General features: G+C 32.3%; 1 protein-coding gene across 1 annotated transcript; it reads right to left on the bottom strand.

Moving 5' to 3' along the window:
* Positions 1 to 312: 312 nt before the first annotated feature.
* Positions 313 to 23194, bottom strand: LOC132738691 (mannose-1-phosphate guanyltransferase alpha-A-like; the record flags this gene model as incomplete). Its single annotated transcript, XM_060726279.1, has 12 exons — positions 23035 to 23194; positions 18945 to 19042; positions 17875 to 17978; positions 17382 to 17574; positions 15427 to 15486; positions 14894 to 14908; positions 10020 to 10150; positions 7734 to 7754; positions 2688 to 2819; positions 1842 to 1986; positions 921 to 1013; positions 313 to 493 (listed from the first exon to the last, which is right to left on the bottom strand). Coding segments are annotated over exons 1-12 (1216 nt in total), but the record flags the coding sequence as incomplete, so codon positions are not given.
* Between the last annotated feature and the right edge of the window lie 1317 nt (positions 23195 to 24511).

Below are 24511 nucleotides of genomic sequence, written 5' to 3'. Positions count from 1 at the left end.
ATTCAGTCAGTTCTTATTTTAAATTTTTACCTTAACATTATGAATAGTATGTCAAGAGTGAAAATTGGTCAAATTCATATATATAGATATTCAGCATGAACATTTAGAATACTAGCATAGTGTTCAAGAAGAACATTATGTATGCCCAACTTCCCTCTCTAATAAGAAAACTATGTAATATAAATTATATAATCAAAGCCATGGCTACTAAAACAGACTACTGAAAACAGATTTACGTTTTACCAGCAAAATATATCAGATTGGGGAAGGTGGGTCCACTTTGCACAAACAAAATGTGAAGTATAGTAATACCAGACTTACCTATTACTGTAATGGAAGGGTTCAATTTGCCATCATTTGTAAATGTTTGGGTAGTTTCTATTTTCGCAAAAGGTTTATTTGGGTTTGGGTCATTTGGAGTTCCCTCAATGCGAGTCCAGACTCCAATTTGAGAATTCCATCCAATTATACTGTCTAACACACAACAATGATCCTACAAAATAGTTTACCAAAGTACTCTTTAAAAATAAAAAGATAGAAAAAAAAATGTTAAAAATTGCCAAAAATGAAAATAATCTAACTCGACTTGATATAGCATGTCTATTGCTGGCAGTGGTAAGTGAACTTTACAGTCCTTATCCTATAGAACCATCTTAAGCAGAGCACAAAATAGAAGTATAAACATGGTATTTAATAAAGATTTTAGAAACTCCCACCAATTTTGTAAATCAATCCACAAAAAAATAATAAAACAGACAAAAAAAAATAATTTCTACAATGATATCAGACTATCACTCTTACTTCAATGTGAATAAATATAGTAAGTGTTTCTGATTCTACCTGTGTATAAACTCTAAATCACATCATTTATCTTCCATTTATAAAACAGATAAGTAAAAACAAAAGAATAATTGTAATACCTGTAATACAGCTCCTTCTAGAATCACAGAATCCCTCACTCTGACACCTTCCCCTACAACACAATTCTTCCCAATTGTAGCATTAGGTCCTAGCTGAAATATATAAAACCATATCACATTGTTGTTTAATTGAATCATTACACTACATAGTTATATGGGCAGTAGGACAAGGTTGAGTCTGTGTCCAAGGCCATTTTTATAAAAAGTAAAACTTAGGGATTCAATAAAATATAATGTATAAATAATATGTAAATTATCAAGTCTTGCTGTTGTTGTTATTTCAAACAAGACAATCTTAAGAATATCTGCTATTTATCTAAAATGAACCAAACAGCCAATAATTTTTTACAGGACAACTTGGAACTCATGCATACATGCCATAATAACCAGGATTGTCTTGTAAATATGGGGACTGCCCAGAAAGTGTTGGGAAGATGATTTATATATGTCCCGGTGAAATTAGAAAGCTGCAATAATCTCAATGCAACAATTAAAGTTATATATAACCAAATGTTGAATCATGGTAAATCACAATTTGCTGTGTAAATATACTTTACAACGATAACCATCTTACAAGCTTTGAACCCTATCTTTTTGGTTTTAAGTCACAGCAAGACTGTTTTGTCATAGGGCGACTTCCCAGCTGTACTGGTAGAGGATCACCTCAGGTGCATCTTTGTGCATTTTTTTCAGGCATTACCAGGCACCAAGTAGGACCACTGAAGTTCAGTAAACTAACTGGAAAGCTTCCTCACATGAAAGAATCTCAAGTCACTGGCAGGGTTCGAACCTATAGTAATGAGAGGGTAAGTGGTTTGAACTCAACAACCATAATCATTTGACCATGGTTACCTCTACATAGGCTGACTTCAATTTGTTAAGTAGCAACTTTAAAGAAAGAAGAAAATTTAAAATATGTACCACAGCCGTTTCGTGAACTTGAGCTGATGGGTGTATAAACACGTCTCCACGTATTTGTGGTTTACCTACACCGTTCTTGGCTAAACGCTCTGGATGGGACTTTTGGTACAGATCTAGGTAATGTCTGTTAGCATATATTGCAGCTCTAAAATAATACAAAACATGAGAAGATTTCTTAATAATTTTTAAACTAAAATAGAAAGAAAAAAGCATGAAAATAAAACAATTAAAAACCAAACCAGATACAAATGACATTATTGAAGGCTAGATCAAGTCAAGACCTATGATCAAATCTGTATATGAAATGTGACTATCCCCCTGATATTGTTTTAATGAACAATTTAATGTTTAATGTATAAATCTATTAAGTTCCAAGATTATACATACAAAACTTTCAGCTATGCTCAGGATACAAGAATAAACTTCAAAGGGCAATATCTCCAAACTAATACAAAACATGGTAATAGTTTTTAAGCACTTGAATCATTCTCAATGAAATCTATTCATTTGTGAAGTTTCAATATGTTTTCAGCTATATGCCTGTGACAAACATTATGTAACAATTAAAATTTGTCCAGAGGCCCAACTTTTTGCTTTTACAGTGGTATATTTATGTACATATATATGCATATTTCATTAGTCCAGTGTTAAATTTAGAAGTATTATGTAATCATCATAATTTTATTATAATAAATAAATGTCACAAAACTAGAACTGGGGAAACTATTCTGTTTAATAACATGAGGGTATGATGCATCACTGTGACCTTGACCTACACAAATAAGTGGCAAACTAGTTATAGTAATTACATGTAGTTGGTTGAGAAAATTTACAATTTACACCTACCCAGCAGATTTGATTTGACTCCAGAATCGATCCGTATGGTACACATAAAGTTTACCGGTTGAGGCAAGAGGTACGAAGATGTCTTGTTCCATTCTAATCACTTCTTTTGCTGGAGCAGTGTTGTAGTCACAACTGTAACATACATCATTTTAATCTTATATACTTTGTGCAATATGAATATATCAAACAACCTTTTACTCTCTCAGGTCAGAATATTTAATTTTTGCTTCTTGACTCAAGGATAGATAAAATGTCATACTCAAAATTCACAGATGTTTGTAAATCTGGTTCTAATGCTGACTTTAACGCATTTCTTGTTATAACTCGGTGGTCAATCCACTTAACCTGCTCACCTGGATTACTAAGTAAACCAGAAATTAGCAATTTTTCTGTAAGTAACTAATCATCACACGATTTTAAAATCAGGTGTAAGAGAAAAATTATCACCAAGAAATTTTGCCTAGTAAATGTTTACCCAAGGATAGAACCAACAAGCCCTAGATTCAGATTCATAGATATTTATTTATGTTAATATTTTTATGATAAATCCAGGATATTTTATTGTCTGTTTGAAATTTCATACATTCTAAAGTAAAGTAATCTGAGTTTGGCCACGATAAAACATTTAAATAATAAGTACAATGTATGTAATGCTTGTAATGTTAATCAATTTTAGGACATATGACATCCCTTTAGGACAACTGTCACCCTAAAAGCATTGTTGAAGAGCAGACAAATGCCCTCCCACCCCCTCCTATATGGGAGCAATTGTTTAAAAGAACAAATGTCTGTTTTCTATGTTAATTAGTACATTATTTTCTAAAATTGTCACTTTTGATATTAATTAGGGGTATAAATTTAGAACTCTTAAGTATCTAATTCAAAACAATTTCACATGAACTTAAAGAGTACAATTTTGGTCTCTGGGTGTATGATTATTACAGCATGTAAATTAAACATCATTAAGAATATAATCTTTCTCAATGTATTTTTTATTTCTTATCCATCAATACAATTAAATCAATATAATATCAGAACAAACTGGTCTCATTAATACTTAGGTTTCAACACATAATATCAAATAAGATAATTATCAACTCCCTAGTCACCTATACTATCTCTCAATATTCCATTCATTGGAAATATAGTTTTTTCTATTCATCTAAATTGAGTGATTACAAACACAAGTACAAGAATAATAAAACAACAAGATGCCAGCATTATAAAGATTTATCATGCAATGTTAATGGAAAAATCCAGACTGTTATCCAAGAAAACTAACAATGAAACTAAGTTTACCATAGTTTGTTTTAGTTACAGACAACATGATGCTATATGATATAAACACAATACTAGTTAGACAGAAATGAACACTTGATACTAAAGAAGCTAAAACAATGAAAATATTATAATCATGTGTAACTTGCTAGAATTTGTGATAAAGTTGATAGAAAATACTAGGTGTCTTTACAGCAGTAGGTCTAATAACCATTAAATCAATCCCTGTGAATGTCATCATGATAAAAAAACAAACAAAGTCCATTGCTAGATGGAAATACATGTATTTGGCCTTAAAAAGCTCAGTCGGGACATTCTGTTCATTGATTGACCTCAATATAATAATATAACCTGCATTTGCATTCATAAGACAATTGTGATCTTTGTTCCTTTTTTGTTGAGTATTTGGTCACATCAACACAGTATAGGTCATATGGCGACTTTCAAGCTTTTCTCGGTGAAGGATTTGACCTAAGGATCTCTTCCGTGCATAATTTCAGACACCTACAGGCACCTGAGTAGAACCACGACGTAACATAAGCTAGCTAGATAGCTGCCTTACATCTAAAGAGTTCTATTCGAACCAACAACAGTGAGGGGCAGAAGGTATATTGTTTGATTCTGCCAAACAAGATACCTCTCAGTTTAAACTTATATATACAAATGTTATTTTCCACACATACAGGCCTCTCATGTATACATCTCTACAAGTTCAAATTTTCACACATACTCTCAGTAAAATATATGCGTTATTTTCCATACATACAGGTATCTTTTTTCCAACTTAAAAGCATATTTCAAAGTTATCAATGCCCTTAGGTTAAAATAACGCAAACATACAATATTTTGTATACATAACGGCCCCTTAGCCACAATTCATTATACAAGAGCTGTCGGAAGGACAGCACGCTCGACTATTCTAAGTGCTTGATAGTAAAAGAGCCTTGATAATGTTAAATTTTTTAAGTTCACAAAAGGGCTAATTTTTTTTTATAAATTCAAGTTATAGGCCTTGGAGAGAGTCTAATTATACAGTATTGGCTTGACTATTCGGAAGGTAATGTCACAAGGGTGTTTTATTGAGTATAATAATACTAATTACCTATGAATACATAAATTTAACAGGGTACAAAGGCTTGTTATTAAGATGTTTTATTAAGTATTCACAGCTTTATTATTATTAATGCTTAAATTGTCCCAAAAAAAGGCACAAACCCTTCAGTAGTTATTGAGACAACAGCTTACAAGCAAAACTTTACCATGAATTTCTAAGTTAAAAAAGGGGAGAAAAATCAGCCTAAATGCAAGATAGAATTATGGATCTTTGTCAGTGAACTACAATTATGACTCTAAATGCATATGTGAAGTTTTAAATAAATATCTTTAATAGTTATTGAGATATGTAAAACTTGCATGTAAACATTAACCAAGAGACTAAGTAGAAAAAGGGATATGAATCAGCCTTAATGCAAGATAGAGTTATGGAACTTGGTCAGTGACATACAATTATGACCCTCCAATTATGACCCTACGTGCACGTGTAAAGTTTCAAGTAAATATCTTTGAAGACCTTTAACCTTTAACCAAAATTTCTAAGTTCCAAAGGGGCATAATTCTGTCAATATTGTAGGCAGAGTTATCCAACTTGTCAATCTGATGTACCTTGTTACTATAAATAAGTATTGTAAGTTTCAATTGAATATCTCAAGCAATAATTGAGATATTTGACTTTACAAAAAACTTAAACCAAAATTTCTAAGTTAAAAAGGGGCATAATTCTGTCAATATTGTAGGCAGAGTTATCAAACTTGTCAATCTGATGTACCTTGTTACTATAAATAAGTATTGTAAGTTTCAATTTAATATCTCAAGCAATAATTGAGATATTTGACTTTACAAAAAACTTTAACCAAAATTTCTAAGTTAAAAAGGGGCATAATTCTGTCAATATTGTAGGCAGAGTTATCCAACTTGTCAATCTGATGTACCTTGTTACTATAAATAAGTATTGTAAGTTTCAATTGAATATCTCAAGCAATAATTGAGATATTTGACTTTACAAAAAACTTTAACCAAAATTTCTAAGTTAAAAAGGGGCATAATTCTGTCAATATTGTAGGCAGAGTTATCCAACTTGTCAATCTGATGTACCTTGTTACTATAAATAACTATTGTAAGTTTCAATTGAATATCACAAGTAATAATTGAGATATTTGACTTTACAAAAAACTTTAACCACCGCAGACGCCGACGCGGACGCTGACGCCGACGCCGACGCCGGGGCGACTACAATAGCTCTCATATTCTTCGAATAGTCGAGCTAAAAACTATACACTCATGTAAATTATTGGTTAACCTACATAAATTTGCACATACAAATTTGGCCATATTTTTGTGTCTTCATAAATTTCTATTAGAAACAATTTGTCAGTTCATGGATTCAGAATAACTGACATATGATTATATATTTATTAATTCCACAATGAAGAATACCATGATGTAAACTGTTTTTTATAAATTAAGGCTTTTTAAAATAAAATTATGCACTTAATACAATTCACAATATTCCAATACACTGTGTAGCGAAAAAATCAGAAGTTTATATGATTATGGCTCACATGAAAATTTACTGCTGATCAGTGCAGAACTAATATACAAAGTATTATACAACACCAACACAAAAGCTAAATGCACTCTATCTTCTCTATTCATACTAAAATCTGAAAGGGTCAAAGGTAAATCATGCTCAAAGCTTTCATGAAACTGTAATGTTATATGTTAAATTCATGCATTACACAATGCACTAAGTACAATGTATAAACTCTTGTTATTTTTCTGAATAATAAGAACAATTTATCAATTAGTTTAACATTCTACACAATTAAACATGCAGCAAAATTTATTGTTTCTTAAACTTTGTCACTAATAAAAACCTTCTAACAGGTATTGCGGTTCTCAATATTCAGAGAAGTCAGCTGTTTCTAATGCAAACAATAGCTTAATTATTTACAGAGAATTTCGTACCAAAATTCTAACACAACAATAGTCAACAGGAATTTCCAGTTCAAGAGTAACCAGTCTGAAATTGAAGCTTTACCATTGGTCAAATTTAAATATACAATCATCCAATCAGACAAGGGAGTTTTAGACTGGTATTTGAATTTCTATATTACAAATAAACTCTTTGATAAATATCCTCTATATCATAATGTACAATGTAGTCAGAGTGAAGTATCACAGTTGAAATTTCTAAAGCCTAGATTCACCTTTTACAGGTTATTTATTTACATTGCCAATTTTTTTTTTAATGATGTCAGTGAAATAACTGTTCAAATATAATAATTAATATAGCAAAAACTGCATGAAGGGGTGTGTCGCATTTATTCAAAGCATGTACATGATTGTGTTAATACCAACAAAAGCTGAATGTATAAAAGACATCCCATGTAACTTTTGTATCATCATTCAATGCAACTGAGGGCTGTCAACTGACTAAACACAGATACACATTTTAACTGGACAAAAACTGAACTGTTTGTATTTTAGTTTCATAGGGACTTGTATATAACATGTAAAAAAATTCTAAATAACTACATTGTTTTTTTTAAAGATAATTTTTATAATTTTTAGACACTTCACCAGTCAAAATTTAACAAAAATTAATGATTTTTTATCTATTTAAAAGATTTTTTTTTTTTGTTTCTTTTTTTTTTCAGTCATACAATAGTCCCTATATAAACTTTTATCTGTGCATGCAAAAATATTTACCCAAAACCTTGTTCATCATAGCTGATGAAAATACATAATTATTTAATATCAAATAAATTATAACAAATAATGTTTTTTCTAAAGATATTATCTTAATAAACTTAGTATTAATATAATTCAACATTCAAATATTTCATGATTAATTAATCATTCACCTTATAAAATTATTAGTTTTCAATACAAAAATACCCATACCAATCTAGCAAATTGAATATAATCTCCACCACATTGAACATTTTATTGATGATACCTTCAACCTAAAGGATTAACACATGACCTTTTACACTTAGCTTGTTAGCGGGATTTGATTCTACCCATGCAAACAGACCAACACGTCAAATTTGTGCTTCCTGATCTTACCCTACTCTGTTTGCTATTCCGTCAATAATTTCATTCTAAGAGTCAACTTTTAACTATATAAATCATTCACTGTACTTTGTACTTTATCACTTCTTGTACCAAATTGTTAATGCTTGTTAATGCAAAGGAAATAAATTTGACTTAGAACTATGATTAGCTGCTTAAAAGAGATTTATCTCCAATTAATATTTTACAGAATCAGATCAACTTAAATGATTCGAATTATTACTGCCACTTAATTCTAAAATTACCACGACTCTTCAGCTTAACTGATAAAAGACAACCCTGTGTGATTCTATATATTTCTTGTTTTATGTGTGAACTGTTGGCACTTGAGAATGACAAAAACACTTCACAGACTACCTTACTGTATTCCTTATGATACAAAAGATTTTGTAACATTTGTTTCTCCACATTGGAAATAAATCTATAATGTTGTTAAAGTGAAGTGATATAAAGACAAAGACCCAGACAATTCCCAATCATTAAAGCTTTACCAATGCAAAGGATCTCTTAATTTGTGATAGAAAAAGCAACATCAATACTGGGCTGTATTTTTTGTTATCAATCTTGACTATCAGACCTTTATTTTTTGTTAATACTAAAAACTAAAAGAGTGAATATATACTGTTGTTTTGAAGAGATATGGAAAATTATTAGTGAGATACAAATCATATCACACTGTTTGAAATGAGTGTCAGTGAGATACATAACTCAACACACTCAGAGAGATATATAGCAAAGGAGAATGCATACTCTTTATAATTATAAGAAATGATTTTCATGTCATGTGTTACGGGGTGAGAAAAATTGTGCAGCCTGACGGGGATTGAACCCTGGACCCTTGGAATACCGTTTCACAACTCTACCGACTGAGCTGTCCTGCTGCTTACACATTATCTACGCTAAATAGTGAACTGTTTTAAACACATGGATGCACTGTGAATACTTGTAATTCTATTTTTTACATCTAAGTTGTTTAAATCAGTCATTACAGAAAACTGTAGAAAACTGTTGAGATATGTTCCATATTTACACAGAAAAAAAACAACAGAACAAAATTTTTAATATCCTCTCCCTATCTCTCATACATGAGTATTATAAAGATGTCAATAAGTGTTTAACACAAGCAATTTAACTATCGTAGAATTAAATAAGCAACATTCAACAATGATAATGATGCCAACCATACTTACTTCTGCGCTAAACTTAACAAACAAAAACAAACAAATGAGAACTGATGATATCAGAAAGGATAAAATATGATATGAAATATATCCCTAGTTCCATAAAAGCAAGTAAAAAAATAAAATCTTTATAAATATATTATGTAGGATGTATATATTGGCAGATGAAAGAAAATAATTTATATTTATCAGAACTAAAACTTATTACTAGAGATATTTAATTAATACCCCCAACCCGCATTTTGAGGCATAAATATAGCTATTGAATATTCATAATCTATTTATATAAGTATTCAAATCAAGCTTTTTTTCTAGTTTACAAATTTCTAATAAATATCAAATTTCTCATGACTTGCTCTGAACACAATGAAATATTTAAACAAAGGGAGATAATTACAAAATAGAACCTGAACCAGTCAAATTTATTGTTCTTGGATCAAGCTATAACTCCCACCTTCCCTTAATCATAATAATGTATTTAATATATTAATTTATGATTTCTTTTCCTTTAATAATTTCACATGTGAACACAATATTATTGAGATTCAAGAATTTCTTAACAAATTCATGACTTCATGTACAATCCATGAATAAACATTTTTCAAATTCATATAATATAATCTTCACATAATTTCTTTAAAAGATTAAACCTTGACAATGTCCCTTGTTCATATTTGACTGATTAAAAATCTTCTGCTGCAAAAACTTGCTCAAACTCTGAATAAAGATTACTACATACTTGTAATTTTGCTCCAAATTTTTCTTAAATTCCACTTCTAGGGGACCAAACAAGGTGGGAGAACACAAGTAAATTCCACAATTTATCGTAGTGCTGATGAACGTTTCTGGCTTTTCAACATAATGCATGACCTAAATAAAGCAAGAAAACATTTAGTGACCAAAAATGCCCCTCTAAAGTTATCAATGAAAGTCTTCAAGACCCAATCTATTATTAGAATCTAAATAAACAAGACATGGGTGTTAACACGCGTCTGTTATAGGCAATGACTATCAATAAACAATTTAGACCAAAAAAAATACATGGAAGTTAAAAAGGGTTGACTATTAATAAAATATTTATAAAAAAAACTTTAAAAAAAACAATTTAAAAAGGATAATTAACTTAAATTTTTTTTTTTCTTCAGAATTATGCACCTTGCCTAACAATTGCACAGCAAGTATTGCAAATTAAATGTTCACGGCTATCAAAATGTTTTAATAATAGACTACATTAATTTAAATTTATTGCATGACAACAACAACAATGCAATAGCATTTTCTTCTAAACAGAAAAGCATAACATGTATGGCTTTCTCTAATACTTGACCATGTAACATAAATATCTGAAAGATTATAAATGAAATATACACTTAAGCGTAGAACTATTGTAGTATGTGCCTCAATTAAAAATATATTAACATAAAAAGACAGTTTTACAATTATCCATTAAATAAATTATTATTAACTTTTATCTCAAAATAAATATTCTTGGTAAAGTAAAAAAACATAATACAGTAATAGTATCTTCTTCTGGGAAAATTTTGCTGACGATTAAAGTGCAACGCCTCCAGATAAGTAGAAAATGTTTTTGAAAACAAAATGTAAAAAGAATAAATCTTTAATATAGGAAATGTGTAAATAATACTTAATACTCATAATCCAGGTGAAATATCAGCATTTGTTTTATGCTTTACTATTTCTATCATTAAAAGAAAAGAGGAATATCTAATGAACTAATTTATGGGATGAGTTGAATTTGGCTAAATTAAAGCACTTAATTTTGTAATTACATGATAATATTTTCACACTATTTTCAACTTTTTTACATATATTACTTTCTTTATATATTAAACTTAACACTTATCTGGAGGCATGCCGCTTTAAGTTTACATGATGGTAATGGACCTTTTAAACCTTATACCACACATAATATCTTAAATGGACTAGTCCATCTTTCAAACTGGATTTAACCATTCATCACTTTATGGGGAAATTTTAAAATATGTACTGACTCAGAAAGCAAACAGTGCAGACTAAGATCAGAAGCTAGGAACATTCAGACTGATCTTGACCTGCACTAGTTGCATGGGTTACATTCAAGCTAGGAACATTCAGACTGATCTTGACCTGCACTAGTTGCATGGGTTACATTCAAGCTAGGGACATTCAGACTGATCTTGACCTGCACTAGTTGCATGGGTTACATTCAAGCCAAGGGACATTCAGACTAATCTTGACCTGCACTAGTTGCATGGGTTACATTCAAGCTAGGAACATTCAGACTGATCTTGACCTGCACTAGTTGCATGGGTTACATTCAAGCTAGGAACATTCAGACTAATCTTGACCTGCACTAGTTGCATGGGTTATATTCAAGCTAGGGACATTCAGACTAATCTTGACCTGCACTAGTTGCATGGGTTACATTCAAGCTAGGAACATTCAGACTAATCTTGACCTGCACTAGTTGCATGGGTTATATTTCAAGCTAGGGACATTCAGACTAATCTTGACCTGCACTAGTTGCATGGGTTACATTCAAGCTAGGAACATTCAGACTGATCTTGACCTGCACTAGTTGCATGGGTTATATTCAAGCTAGGGACATTCAGACTGATATTGACTGCACTAGTTGCATGGGTTACATTCAAGCTAGGAACATTCAGACTGATCTTGACCTGCACTAGTGGCATGGGTTACATTCAAGCTAGGGACATTCAGACTGATCTTGACCTGCACTAGTTGCATGGGTTATATTCAAGCTAGGGACATTCAGACTGATCTTGACCTGCACTATTTGCATGGGTTACATTCAAGCTAGGAACATTCAGACTGATCTTGACCTGCACTAGTTGCATGGGTTATATTCAAGCTAGGGACATTCAGACTGATCTTGTCCTGCACTAGTTGCATTGGTTACATTCAAGCTAGGGACATTCAGACTGATCTTGACCTGCACTAGTTGCATGGGTTATATTCAAGCTAGGGACATTCAGACTGATCTTGACCTGCACTAGTTGCATTGGTTACATTCAAGCTAGGGACATTCAGACTGATCTTGACCTGCACTAGTTGCATTGATTATATTCAAGCTAGGGAAATTCAGACTGATCTTGACCTGCACTAGTTGCATGGGTTACATTCAAGCTAGGGACATTCAGACTGATCTTGACCTGCACTAGTTGTATGGGTTACATTCAAGCTAGGACATTCAGACTGATCGTGACCTGCACTAGTTGGCATGGGTTACATTCAAGCTAGGGACATTCAGACTGATCTTGACCTGCACTATTTGTATGGGTTACATTCAAGCTAGGGACATTCAGACTGATCTTGACCTGCACTAGTTGTATGGGTTACATTCAAGCTAGGGACATTCAGGCTGATCTTGACCTGCACTAGTTGTATGGGTTACATTCAAGCTAGGGACATTCAGACTGATCTTGACCTGCACTAGTTGTATGGGTTACATTCAAGCTAGGGACATTCAGACTGATCTTGACCTGCACTAGTTGTATGGGTTACCTTCAAACTAGGGACATTCAGACTGATCTTGACCTGCACTAGTTGTATGGGTTACATTCAGTCATCAGAAAATGGTAATTCAAACAACTCCACATTGCTCTTTTATCTGCTCTAAATTGTTAATATGATATCCCACTGCAGTGAAAATTTCACAAATATTGTTTTATTGTGATAAATGTATGAAAAATACATAATTATCACTAAAATTAAAAACAAGAACAACACCTTCAATGATTTCAGCAATGATTATACAAAACTTGAAAGCAGGGTCTTTCAACTAGAATGGTCTGGAAACATGCTTTGTAAACCCTTCTCGATACAATTTAACTTGTCTCGTTGTAACTGGTATAGTTTGCTACGTGCAAATTATTAAAGTGTCTAAGGATAGGGTGAAAATTAAATACAAGAGCAAAAATGTAAATTCTAACAACATAATGCTCTTTTAAAATCTTTAAACTTGTGAAAAAAGAAAGATATTTCAGAAGATAATGTTATTAAAGCCATGATCTGTTAAAAAACATATTGCTTGTTCAGAATATTTGCTGAAAAACAACACCATTTTGAAAATGAACCAAATTGAAAGTCAAATATTTATAAATAACATCATGAAATATTATACATTATCTTTAAATGATACAATTAAATAACTTTTTTTTTCTGTAAAATCAATTTCTATTTTGTCATTGAACAATGCATAAATTTAAAAAAAGCTTATGAAATTTAAATGAAGAGTATAATAAGCCTAACAATGAAAAATTATTTTTGTAGCTGTGCTCCCCACTGTTTTTTCTTTTCAATGGATAGGTAGCTACCGTACACTTTATAGTTAGTATTTTACTTTAAGATATAAATATAACATATAATGATTATGTTAAAAAAGTAATCAAAATTCTTCATTTGTTTAAAACTTTAACACATAGCATCTACGCAGCTGAAAATGATAAATGGTTTTGTCCAGATTGAAAGATTGCAAAGTCCATTTAAGATTTTTAGCTAACTTATTGAGGGTTAAGTAATCCTATTTTCATTTCAACTTCAATCCAGATGAAAATAATTACTGATTACTTTTGGAATTACAGCATGCCATATAAGGTCCTTTATCATAATAAAAAGTAGATTGAAAATACAGTTTATATTCAAACTACCCAATAACTTCAGTAATAAATGTAGCTTCAGTATATTCTAACTGGCCATATATGTTGCATGTATTAATTAAATAAAGATTTGCAATGCCTTGCAAAAAGCTGTGCAGGTAAGAAAATCAAAGTATTTGTCTTTAAAATTGTGTAGGTCTTTCAAAGTGTTTCAGAAAGAGAGAAAAAAGCAGATAAGCTCCAAAATATAAATTCCAGCAGCAGAAACATCCTTCATAAAGTAACATGTATCGTATCCCTTGATCATATTACAAACTCAAATATGACAAGCACAATTAAAGTCAGTGTTTATGTACATGTATAAATAAATAATCCAGTCAATTTATCAAACTTAAGAAGATTTTTTTTCACCAAATGAAGTAGAAAATAAAAGTCCCACACAAACTTTCATCACAAATGTGCAAAAAACCCTCACTGATAAGATATATCTATATCTATATATATGAATTTTTGCCAAAAAACCCTCTTTCATAATCTCTATATATGTGAATTTGTAACTTTTCTTTTCTTTTTCTCAAGATATACAGTAAACTCCACTTATAACTATATTCAGAACACTACTGAATTTATATTGTTATATCCAGATATCCAAAAGGTAACCAATTTAAAAACAAAGTGTCAAGACCACAGCATTGTTATAAGCAGTATATCATTATGAGTGATATCAATATAAGTGGAGTTTACTGTATTTGTTCAGCTCAACTAGACAATGTAAAAAATGAGCATAATATCACTTTTACAAACTTAACATATGATATGATATAAGATGATTTTCCCACTTTCTTTTTAAAAAAACATTTGCATCCGTGGTGCAACAATGATAGAAAATAATATTGAAAGTTTAAGCAAAAAGAAAACTTCTTGAGGAAAATGAAAAAACTAGCCCAAATGTGTGTTGCAAAGGGAAGAAAAGTTAAAAAGAAAAGTTGTGTACCTGACCAACACTTAACTTAAATATTAGAAAATAAATATGTACAACATTCATATCAGAACTAAAAATAGTGAAAATAAAATAGCTTCTCCTGCTTGCGTTCTTAATTAAACAGACAGCAATATCGATTAAAGAAATATACGAGGTCAAATTTAATTTATTAACACCTAGTTTTCTGGGGGGTTTTAAAGTACAAATACTTGCATAATTTATATTTTTCATATTTTTATAAAATACAAATCTTAGTACATTTTACAATTTGAAGTCTAGTCACATTCAAAACTGTTCAGACATTCAGAATATAATTCTTCTTTGAGAAATTTTGACAAAAGCAGATGGCGTTTTATCTGACGACAAGTTTCCCAGCATGCAAAGAGTTAAAAATAATAGAATTTATTTAAAGTTGCTCTAACACAACATTAACGTTACTAGATTATATGATGTTGTTGAAATATAAGACAATAGTAATAAGAAACAGTTTTACAAGGCTTTGTATTAAAATAATAAATAACAATAAATAATAATTCTATATGTACCTCATGTGTATCTTTACTCTCTACAATACAACCATATGTCAATGACTGCTGCCGTGTTGCCTGCAACACAGTTACAAAATCAGTGAAACAAACATTTTCATTTTACTTTAAATTTTAATACAATGTACATTTGTAAATTTATAGAGCGAATTGAAAAAAGAAAAAAAAAAAAAAAAAAAAAAAAAAAGAAACAAGAGGGTCATGATGGCCCTGAGGTCGCTCACCTGTATATAGCCCCCCCACCCCCGGCCAATTTTTACCCAAGGGCTTTTATTTGTTTATTTGAACAGACTTGGTAGACACCCATAAGAAGATGTTTCATGCTAAACATCTAAATTCTAGCTCATTGGGTTTTTTAAAAGAAGATTTTTAAAGTTTTTACTATACACATATAGTTAAAAACAATGACACCCCTGGGGCAGGGCCAGTTTTCACCCCCGGGCTTTTATTTGAACAAACTTTGTAGATATTTACTCAAAGATGTTTCATGCTTAATATCTAAACGTTAGCTATTTGGGTTTTTTCAAAGAAGATTTTTAAGTATTTGTTATACACATATAAAGAAAATCAATGACCCCCCCCCCCCCGGGCGGAGCCAGTTTTGACCCCAGGGCTTTTATTTGAACATACTTGGTAGACACCAATTAGAACATGTTTCATGCTATATATCTTAGCTCTAGCTCTTTGAGTTCTTTAAAAGAAGATTTTTTAAGTTTTTACTATATGCATATAGGGAAAATCAATGACCCCCCGGGGCGGGGTCAATTTTGACCCCAGGGCTTTTATTTGAACAAACTTGGTAGACACTCACTAGAAGATGTTTCATGCTTAATATCTTAGCTCTAGCTCTTTGGGTTCTTTAAAAGAAGATTTTTAAGTTTTTAAGTTTTTACTATATGCATATAGGGAAAATCAATGACCCCCTGGGGCCGGGCCAATTTTGACCCCAGGGCTTTTATTTGAACAAACTTGGTAGACACTCACTAGAAGATGTTTCATGCTTAATATCTTAGCTCTAGCTCTTTGGGTTCTTTAAAAGAAGATTTTTAAGTTTTTAAGTTTTTACTATATGCATATAGGGAAAATCAATGACCCCCTGGGGCCGGGCCAATTTTGACCCCAGGGCTTTTATTTGAACAAACTTGGTAGACACTCACTAGAAGATGTTTCATGCCAAATATCTAAGCTCTAGCTCTTAGGGTTGTTTAAAAGAAGATATTTAAAGATTTTTCTTTCGGTTGCCATGGCAACCAGAGTTCTGCATGGAATTAAATTCTTTGAACAATTTTTAAAGGTGACCACCAAAGGAACATTCCTGTGAAGTTGGATGAAATTGGCTCAGTGGTTTATGAGGAGATGTCATTTAAAGCAAAAGTTTACGGACGGACGCCGGACGAAAAACGATCACAAAAGCTCACCCTGTCACTTTGTGACAGGTGAGCTAAAAAGTATGCCATTCCACCTTAAGATGTAACCCTGAATCCAACAAAAAACATGTTATGTTAGACAATTATTTCTGGAATGTACAAATTCCATTCTGCATTCACACATGTAATCCTCACTTACACAATGCTTTTTTTTCTAATTTATATACAAGTACTGCTCAATGTCTAATGTAAGACATTTTTAAGATCACAAAAGAAATATACATAAAATTAGAGTCACATGACAAGAACTTCAAGAAGTGCCACAAAACTAAGATTTCAGCCAAAACATAAAGGGGCCATTTCTCTGCTCAAAATGGCCTTAATTTAGGAAATCATGGCCTATTGGTTAAAGTTTCTACCTCTGAATCCAGGGATTGTGGGTTCAAACCCTCCAGAGGACCATGTTTCTTCACATGACTCATAATTATATGATATGATTTTCTTTCCTTTGGTATATGCAGTAAAAATAGAAAAATATCAACAGTTACATAATTAATAAAACTATCAGTCCAAACATCTGAACATTACCTCAGTTCCAAGAATGGTACAATATGTCGAAGCTGGTTTCTTCATATGAAACTGTAACATTTCCTTTAAAGGAAAATCTCCGCACACATCCGCGTTCATCAGGAAAAAATAATCCGGATTTCCAGCAAGAATTTGGTCTCGGAAATGATAAATTCCACCTGCGGTTCCAAGGGCAGTGTACTCTTGCAGATACCTTTATGTATGATAAGAATTCATGTAAAACTGAGAACTAATATTATATATAAAAAATCTGCAGAAACTTCAGTCGTGCATCAGACACGACCATATATTTGCAATCATATCATGACTTCGGACATGCAAGTGAACATGCAAGTGAGACCTTGACCTTTGATTTAAAACACTTGATTATTACAGCACATCACTTGATTAATAATTTTTGTCTCTAATTAGGGCATTTATTAGTATAAATATGTAAAATTTGGGCACTAAGTATTACTGTTCATGTGCAAACTCTGTGATAAAATTTGCTTACCTTATCTGAATTTTGAACTGTTGTTGTGCTTGAGTTATAAATCTGTTAAGAGCATCGTTTGGCTGGTAAAACCCAATCAGTATCACTTCCTTCATTCCTTCAACCTGAAAAAAGAAAACTGTCTTTAACTCTTTAGCTGCTGGAGCCACCTTTTTTGCATATCCGTTCTGACTGACCAGGCTCCATACTGTTGGATGCTCAATCTTTATATTTTAATATTGAAACCCCATTACTTCAAATCATGACAATTTAATTCCTTTTATTAACTTAGCTGGTTATCACTTAATCTATAAGAACGTTACACAAAACTTTTTACATCAAATGCATGTACCCTAAATACTAAGTTTACATTCACTGCTTAGTAAGTTAGTATTGGTTGGTTCATGGACAGAGTGTCTGTCAAAAAGTTTGTAGTAAACAAGAAAGGGAAGGAAAACAACACAACAAAAATAAATTCTGTGAAACTTAAGTGCTAAAATTGAATACAGGTTAAAGGATGATCAAAGGTCTTCTCTTTTTTTTTCTTTTTTTTCTTTTTTTTTGATTAGGTTTTACATCACACCAAAACAGTATACTAGGTCATATGGCGACTTTCTTGCTTCACAAGTGGAGGAAGAACTCAGATGCCATTCTGGCATTATTTCAGGCATGAACGGGCACCTGAGTAAAACCACCGAGGTTCCATAAGCTAGCTGGATATAAGCTTCCTCACATGAAAGAATCCAGGGTCCTGTCAAGATTTTAACCCACGGCAGTAAGGGGCAAGTGGTTTGAAGTCAACAACCTTAACCATTAAGCCATTGACACCCCAAAAAGGACAATCTTTACAAAGAGCTGAAATTTGCACATTACCTTGTTTAATTCAAACATATTTATTTAAACTTGATTGTGAAACAAGTTCTTGCAACTTATTTTTAATCACTTTCAAACACGTTTCCTGGAACTAACCAGGACTGGTGTCATATGAAGAAACATGGTTGTGACTCAATCAGGGCTCAAACCCATGATCCGGGGTTGATAGGCAGACACCTTAACCATAAGACCACTGCTTCCCTCAGTGGTGGTAGTACCTGTGCACATGCTTCCACATGATGATGAATTATAGGAAATCCTGCCACTGGAAACAATGGTTTTGGAGTTTCTAAGGATAGTGGACGAAATCTTGTTCCTGAAAGATAAAGAAATAAATGTATTTGTTTGCTTGTTAGTTTTAATTTCTTTGCAGATATCAACACAATTTTGATCATATCTCAGTGGTTGACCCACCTAACTTGCTTTCTTGGACAACTTTAAGTCTTTAAATACCACTAATTTCAGGAAGTGATGAACTACTTATCCCACTTGATTTCTGAATCAGCAGTGAATGGCAAATGACCATTAAAATCAACTGTCAATGAGAATTTCGCCTCGCCCTTGTATCAAACCAGCAACAACTGGATAAACAAGAGCCCGGTTTGAGCCGGGTGATGCTCCCAGAATAGGTTTTGGACACAGGAAAGTACACCTCTTGTAGTTTCAGAGTTATGTCCGTGGAAAAAGTTCAAAGTGCAATTATTCCAAAATTAGGCAAGGCAGACTTACAGTTCTTTGCACTGCACTTCTAATCAATATGATCTATCAACCTACAAAGTTTCTTGATGATATCTCTTATGATTTCCGAGTTATGTCCTGGACAATTCAAAAAGTAAAAATAAACAAAGGGCAATAACTCCAGAATTAGGCAAGGTAGAGTTATGATTCTTGTGCACTGCACATCTACCCATTGAGATTTATCTACCTACAAAGTTTCATGTTGATATCTCTTATAGTTTTACAGCTATGTCCTGGACAAGATTTTTCTAAAAGGGGAGATTATTCAAAAATAAGGCTTAACAGAGTTATGGTTCTTTTGCACTGCACCTCTACTCAATGAGACCTATCTACCTACAATGTTTCATGTTGATATCTCTTATAGTTTTAGAGTTATGCCCCGGACAAGATTTTTCTATAAGGGAGATAATTCAAAAACCAGGCAACATAGAGCTATGGTTCTTTGACACTGCACTCCCCCTCGATGCCCCTAACCACTGTATGAAGTTTCAACAAATTATCTCCAAGGGTTTTCAAGTTATGTTCCGGACAAAGTTCAAAGTATTAGAATTAACAAAGGCAATAACTCCAAAATTAGGACAAAAAGAGTTATTGTTCTTATGCACTGCACATCTACGCATTGAGATCTATTCACCTACAAAGTTTCATGTTGATATCTCTTATAGTTTTACAGTTATGCCCCGGACAAGATGTTTCTATAAGGGGAGATAATTCAAAAACCGAGCAAAATAGAGTTATGGTTCTTTGACACTGCACTCCCCCTCGATGCCCTCTAGCACTGTATGAAGTTTCAACAAATTATCTCCAAGGGTTTTCAAGTTATGTTCCGGACAAAGTTCAAAGTATTAAAATTAACAAAGGGCAATAACTCCAAAATTAGGATGAAAAGAGTTATTGTTCTTATGCACTGCACATCTACCCATTGAGATCTATTCACCTACAAAGTTTCATGTTGATATCTCTTATAGTTTTACAGTTATGCCCCGGACAAGATTTTTCTATAAGGGGAGATAATTCAAAAACCGGGCATAATAGAGTTATGGTTCTTTGACACTGCACTCCCCCTCGATGCCCTCTACCACTGTATGAAGTTTCAACAAATTATCTCCAAGGGTTTTCAAGTTATGCTCCGGACAAGACAACAGACGGACGGACGGACAGACGGACAAGGCGCCGACTATATGCTCCCCCGAAATTTTTCGGGGAGCATAAAAATTTGCTGCTCTCTCTATTGGAACCAGGTTAACCTTATTTAGATAAATTCCTCAATATTGAAAAAAGGAATCTCATTAAGTGCATTAACATTGAATTTACTGGGTTATCAAACCTGAGAGGTTCTGTTTTATATATATTACATTTTTTTGTCAGTCTTTTAAATTAACATTGTTAACTTAACTCTTCAAAATTTACATTTTTAACTAACTTGCCATTCAGGCCAGTAACTTTGCAGAAATTACTTGCCAGAAACTAAACTAGGCTGAATAAATTAATCGAATTTTGATTATTTTTCTTTTCTTAATTGTAAATAAAAGAAGGAAAGGAAATACAAGTCATGTATGATATTGTATTTATTCTTATTCTCTTAAACCTTTCATTACATCAGTAAAGTTCATGCTGAGTCAGGGAGAAATAACTATATAAAATGGAACACATTAAGCTGGTTCTCAATTTATTAACATTTTTGAATGTACATTGTATAATGAAAGCAGTGATTTTTTTCCGTATATAAGTGGTACCAAATAACAGACCCATTCACAATCACGAACTGTCTGCACAATTTTCTGAAGGGGTCCGATGGATGTCACATTAATTGATATAAAGATCGACACAATCCACTGATATACTGTTAGTCCCAGTAGATAGTGTGTAGTTAAGTGAATTGTTTGGCCAAAAGTATGCAGTATAAAGTGTATTGAAAACATAACATGTGTACAGCCGATGGGTTTAAATTTAAATGTTCTATAATAGCAAGCTAGAAGAGCTGGCCCGAAGGCCCTGTTCGCAAAGCGAGCTTTACTGTAACGCGAGTACCTGCTAGATAGTGATCGTTTTAAAAACTTTAGTCCGAAGTACCATATTGACACATTACAAAAAGATAATGATAAAAGCCGACGTAATTCTGATTGAAAACGAAAGCGGACTGGTGTCCTGCGCACTTACATGGGAACCATAATAGGTCAGGGAACCAGAATAAACAGTAGCAGTGTATAAAATACCAAATGACAATTTTAAAACGGAAAATGTAAAATAAAAATGAACCATTATTTTATACTATTTCACAAATAAAATCGAGCTCGCTTTGAGGCTTAGCCTTTTCACAGGAACCTGAAATTCTATCCAAAACAAAAAAATAACGATTTAAAAAAAATCAAATACATATACTATAAAAAACACAAGGAAGGCAACAACATTTCCCCACCCACCGCCACATTTACCAGGGATATTCGTAAAAACGCCTGGAATTTACTTCCGAGCACACTAAATCAATAAAGCACATTAAAATCTACCAGAAACACAACTTAATCTTATCAACTATCCAACTTTTACGCCAATTGAATGAATTTATCACTGCTCTTCTCTAATCGTCGGTTCCATTGCCAGTTCAAGCAATAAACTCCGTCATACCGTTATTGACCGGATTTGAAGATCCCGAAATTCTCTCCAAAAAAAATAAAAAAATGATTGAAGTAAAAGTCCCATATTTATAAAAGAAGTATTTAATATGGGATTTTTATTTAAATCGTTCTCTTTTTTTGTTTTGGGTAGAATTTCAGGATCTACAAAGACCGGTCAATAACGGTATGACGGAGTTTATCTCTTGAACTGGCAATGGAACCGACGATTAGAGAAGAGCAGTGATAAATTCATTCAATTGGCGTAAAAGTTGGATAGTTGATAAGATTAAGTTGTGTTTCTGGTAGATTTTAATGTGCTTTATTGATTTAGTGTGCTCGGAAGTAAATTCCAGGCGTTTTTACGAATATCCCTGGTAAATGTGGCGGTGGGTGGGGAAATGTTGTTGCCTTCCTTGTGTTTTTTATACGGGGAAGTCAAAGACCGGGCCCGCGAAGCGGGTCCGGGCTTTGGCTTGCCCGGCTATAGACTACACGTGTATATTTAAAAGAAAATCAAATAAAAAACAATTAAAAAATATATAGAATTCTATACCTATCAATGAAATTTTCAGTGTCAGTTCTAGTCGGGCGCCGCCATTTACAATTTAACTCAATGATAATAGGCGGGGTATTCCGATAACGGAACAAATCTCAACTTTTCGGATAAATGATAATCGTCGAGTGTTCCGAGTGAAAACGGAAGCGGTGCATGTAATACGGAATGACACCTTTAAAACGGAAAGAATGAAAGGAATTTTTAACGACTTCCCCGTTCATAGGCTTTGCCTAATTTCATATTAGTATATGTATGGGATTTTTTTTTAAATCGTTATTTTTTTGTTTTAGATAGAATTTCAGGTTCCTGTGGCCTTTTCAAAGAGCTTTTCTTTATTCATAATGATAATCATGATCCAGTCAGTGGGACTTTGCAGCCAATTCATATCAATGGCATTACCTTTCATGGGTCCTCCTACTAAAATGATAGTTTTCAACATCATTTTTTCGAACTAAGTAAGCAAAATACCAAAGAGAATACAATAAATCAAAGTTTTTAATCGTTATTTTGACAAGTGCTGTCGTGTAAATGATCACTTTCAAAAAACGCTTGAAACGATTGGAGTTTCAACAATTACCGAAAAGTATTTCAATAACAAAGAAGCGTCGTAATGAACCGAAAGTCAATTCTGAAGCAAACAAGACTAAATGTTCAGTAAGTTTATACGCACAATACTTAAAAAAATAATTAAAGACCTGCTCAGATCTTACCAAATAAACATTGTCTCATAATTTGAAAAAAAAAACACGTGAAAATGAAACTGCCAAAACACTGTATTTTTTCTTATTTCATTTTCAAATGCATACAATGTATGTTTTTACTTATTGAATAGTGTATTTTTAGGTATGTTTTTCAATATGAAAATATATATCTGGTATAATATTGTGTTATGAACAAGTCTTGAGTAAATTTCAGTTTTTGTACATTCGCATATTTTAATTGAATTTTGAATGCTTACTGTATATTTTATATACTCTTATTGTACGGAGAATATATGTAATTTATATATGTATACAATGTATCTATGGCATTTTTGTTATCGTCCGATCATAGATTTTCAGCTAATGTTTCAAAATTGATAACAACTGACTTGAAGTTCTCTTTATTTGTGTCATATATAAAACTTATATCGTACATATACAAAAACTAAGTTTTGTAAGAACTATATCATTTTAGACGCTTCTTGTTAATGTAATATTACCATTTTTATCCTCTCGTATCATATAATCGACTGCCGTCTTTGCCGATGTATTTATCTGCGTACCAATATAGACAATCAACATTTCTGAAGGTATAGTGGAATTTTACATTTATCTTTAATTATCTATCCACCATATTTTCTATAATATCTTAATGCAGCTGGAGTCAGGGACATAAATATAAAATACATACTTTTCTTTTGAGGCACACCATTTTTAAGATTTGTTAGGCTATAACTCTTTAGTTTACCCACATGTTATCCACTTTTTTGTGAGCGTGCACAAATATTTATGACTAGGATCGACAATCATCTTTCATATTTAAAATTGAATTTCTAATTCAAGCAAATAAAGCCATTCTGCAAGTTCATTATAAAGACTTTTGACGTATTATATGACCATGGATAAGCTCATATACACGATCGAAGCTTGATTAACCTTCACCTATCGGTTGATCGGGTTATGTACTCTATAAAACCACCTCAAAACAAATTTCTTACTAACAAATTCTAGAAAATAGATAAATGTATATACACAACAAAATATTTTATTTCAAAGCGAACCGTATGAAAAATGCTTACATTTTAGTGGATACATTATGTATGACACGTACAATGTATACAACCAGGCGCACTTTGACTATTATTTGTACAGCCGACGTGTTTTGTTATGTAAGG

The sequence above is a fragment of the Ruditapes philippinarum genome, unplaced genomic scaffold, assembly GCF_026571515.1.
Source record: "Ruditapes philippinarum isolate M1 unplaced genomic scaffold, ASM2657151v2 ctg13244_1_1_1_1, whole genome shotgun sequence".
NCBI classification, from domain to species: domain Eukaryota; kingdom Metazoa; phylum Mollusca; class Bivalvia; order Venerida; family Veneridae; genus Ruditapes; species Ruditapes philippinarum.
Note: the sequence above shows the minus strand (reverse complement) of the source record. Positions and strands in the feature narration are given on the sequence as shown.